The following is a 2,882-nucleotide window of genomic DNA, read 5'->3' on the forward strand; positions in this document are numbered from 1 at the left end:
TCGGCGCGGCGAGCGGGCGGGCGGTGGCAGACGGGCGCCCCACGGACCGCAACGACGGCGGCGCCCCGGAGCCCCCCAGGCGGCTCCGCCCCGGCCCCCCGCAGGTGGGTCCGCCCTGCCCGCGCCCCCCACGTCGGGGCGGCGACGGGGGCGGGCGAGCCCGTCCCCCCACGAGGGGCCGAGGGGTAGAGCCGGGCGCCCGCTCTCTCGCCGAGGCGACGCCCCCCGCGCCCGCCCAGCCCCGCCGGGCGTTCGGGGCGCCGCGTCCCCCCGGAGCGGAGCGGAGCGGAGCGGAGCGGGGCGGCTCTCGCCATGGCGGGGCTCCCGGCCGGCCGGCGGGCGGGCTGAGGCGGGGGCCGGGCGGGGAGGCGCCGGCGGCGGGGTCTCACCGCCTCTTCTTGCCGTCCCCCGCAGGGAGCGGCCGGCCCCCCGCGCCACCATTGCCTCGCACGGCAAGGAGGACCTGCTCGCCGCCGCCGCCCGGCTCTGGCAGCGGAGGAGGCGGCTGCTGGCCGCCGCCGGGCTCGCCCTGGCCATGGCCGTCGCGCTGCTGGTCGCCGTGCCCCTGCTGCTGCTGCAAGCGCCCGCCGACACCGGCGCCCACTACGAGATGATGGGCACCTGCCGCATGATCTGCGACCCGTACAGCGGCGGGCGGCCGCCCGGCCCCGGCAGCACCGCCGCCGTGGAGGCCCTGCAGGACCTGGGCGCCAACCCCCCGCCGCCCTTCGTCCAGGGACCCAAGGGGGAGCCGGGCCGCCCGGGCAAGCCGGGCCCCCGCGGGCCGCCCGGGGAGCCGGGGCCGCCGGGTCCGCGGGGCCCGCCGGGGGAGCGGGGGGACGCGGGGAAGCCGGGGCTGCCCGGGCTGGCGCTGGCGGGCGCGGGCGGCGGCGGGAGCGGCGGCGGGGCGGCGGCGGGCGGCGAGGCGGCGGGCGGGCTGAGCGCCGCCTTCAGCGGGCCGCGCATCGCCTTCTACGTGGGGCTCAAGAGCCCCCACGAGGGCTACGAGGTCCTCAAGTTCGACGACGTGGTGACCAACCTGGGAAACCACTACGACCCGGCCAGCGGCAAGTTCACCTGCCAGGTGCGCGGCATCTACTTCTTCACCTACCACATCCTCATGCGCGGCGGCGACGGCACCAGCATGTGGGCCGACCTCTGCAAGAACGGCCAGGTGGGTTCCGCCGCTCCCCCGCGCGTCCTCCCCGCCCGGGCTGTCCCGGTCGCTCCCCGTCCCGCGGGCGCTCCCGGGGAGAGAGCCGGCGGGAGCATCCTGCGCGCCGTCGGGGCGGGGCTGCGCCTCCAGAGCCGCGACAAATTCCCAACTCCCGGCTCGCAAACTTTTCTGCCGGGCTGGGGAGAAGGAGAAGCGGGGAAAGGGGCGGGAGGGAGGACAGGGGGTAGTTGGGAAGGGTTGGGAAGGAGGGACTCGGGGCATTGATGGAGGAGCTGAGAAAGAGGGGCTGGGGGACTGATGGAGGGGCCAGAAAAAGGGTGCGTGAAGGACTGATGAGGGGGGCTGCGGAAGAGTGACTTGAGGGGCTAATAGAGATGCTGGGCAAGAAGGGCAGGGGGGGCTGATGTGCCCAGCGGCTGTGTTGGCAGGTGCGGGCCAGTGCCATCGCCCAAGACGCAGACCAGAACTACGACTATGCCAGCAACAGCGTGGTGCTGCACCTGGACTCCGGCGACGAAGTGTACGTCAAGCTGGATGGAGGCAAAGCACACGGAGGCAACAACAATAAGTACAGCACTTTCTCTGGCTTTCTTTTATACCCTGATTAACACACAAGTGACACGACACAACTGGCCCTGCCACTGATGCACATGGGGCTGTTTGGCAATTCCATACCCCATCGTGCTGCTGTTCCTGCTGGTGTCCGCTCTCTCCGCAGGTCACTTTAGCTTCATTATCAGTTTATATGTTTTTATTTTCACCCTTGTGGAAACGAAATAGAAATGAAACAAAGTGAACCCCTTCCTTACTCTCCCATTTCTTCCGACCCCCGCTCTCCCTTCGTCTGCCTGAGTGTTTCGTGTGCCACATGAGGAACTTGGCAGCTTGAAACTCTCGAGTGGTTCCAGGAGGGTTTAAAAGAGCCCAGAGTTTGGACTGTGTCACACACGGAATTTGAACAGGTCACATTTTTTCATCAATAAGTATTAATGAGGATGATGAATTTTCAGATGGACTATTCACAAAGTGGGACTGGATCATAACTGTTTCTTCCTCTGCTGCTTTGTATGGGGTCAAGTGTAAACTTTTCTTTCTGTGCAATGCAATGCTCGTGTGAATGATGGTGTCATTAACGTCAAACATGTTTCTGTCTGCAAAAGAATTTGGTCATTGACCACAGTCACCCAAATACCACATTAAATTATGTTTTTAGACAATGCCTTCTTGCTTTCTGTCTCTTCCAGTGCTACAAAGGAGCACTGTGGTGGTGCTGCAGGAGGGTGGGCAGTAAAGGAGGGGGTCACTTCAGTCCATTAGGTTTATAGTAATATTTAAATATAGGATGGGGTTCCTTGCCTACATCCTGAATATGGTTCAAGAGGGCTGGGAAGAAATAGAGAGAGAGAGGGAAAAAGCTTCACCTTTATGCAGTTTTGTGAAAAGAAGGCACACAGTTACCAAGGGGTGAAAATGGGGGTGTGGAGCGAATCTCCTAAACAGATTTACTGGGTTAAAACCTGATCCAGAGGTTAGTGAAGTACAGGAAAAGCAGTTTAATCAGTGATTATGGAAAGCCGAGTTTCTGTAACATGCTTGACAGATGTTAAGAAGGCAGCAGGGGAGAGAGTTTGTCTAAACCCTTGCACTTGCAGTGTGTGTATGGCTTGGAAACCACACCTGACTGGAGGTGGGTCTGCACAGTGCC

General features: G+C 63.4%; 1 protein-coding gene across 1 annotated transcript; it reads left to right on the forward strand.

Moving 5' to 3' along the window:
• The first annotated feature begins 369 nt into the window (after nt 1-369).
• C1QL2 (complement C1q like 2) lies at nt 370-2,394 on the forward strand. Its single transcript, XM_086898020.1, has 2 exons — nt 370-1,174; nt 1,606-2,394. Exons 1-2 carry the CDS (start codon nt 536-538, stop codon nt 1,783-1,785), a joined length of 819 nt encoding a protein of 272 aa, XP_086754146.1. The 5' UTR covers nt 370-535; the 3' UTR covers nt 1,786-2,394.
• Nucleotides 2,395-2,882: the final 488 nt, after the last annotated feature.

Source organism: Cyanistes caeruleus, chromosome 7 (assembly GCF_971803275.1).
Source record: "Cyanistes caeruleus chromosome 7, bCyaCae1.hap1.1, whole genome shotgun sequence".
Classification (NCBI taxonomy): domain Eukaryota; kingdom Metazoa; phylum Chordata; class Aves; order Passeriformes; family Paridae; genus Cyanistes; species Cyanistes caeruleus.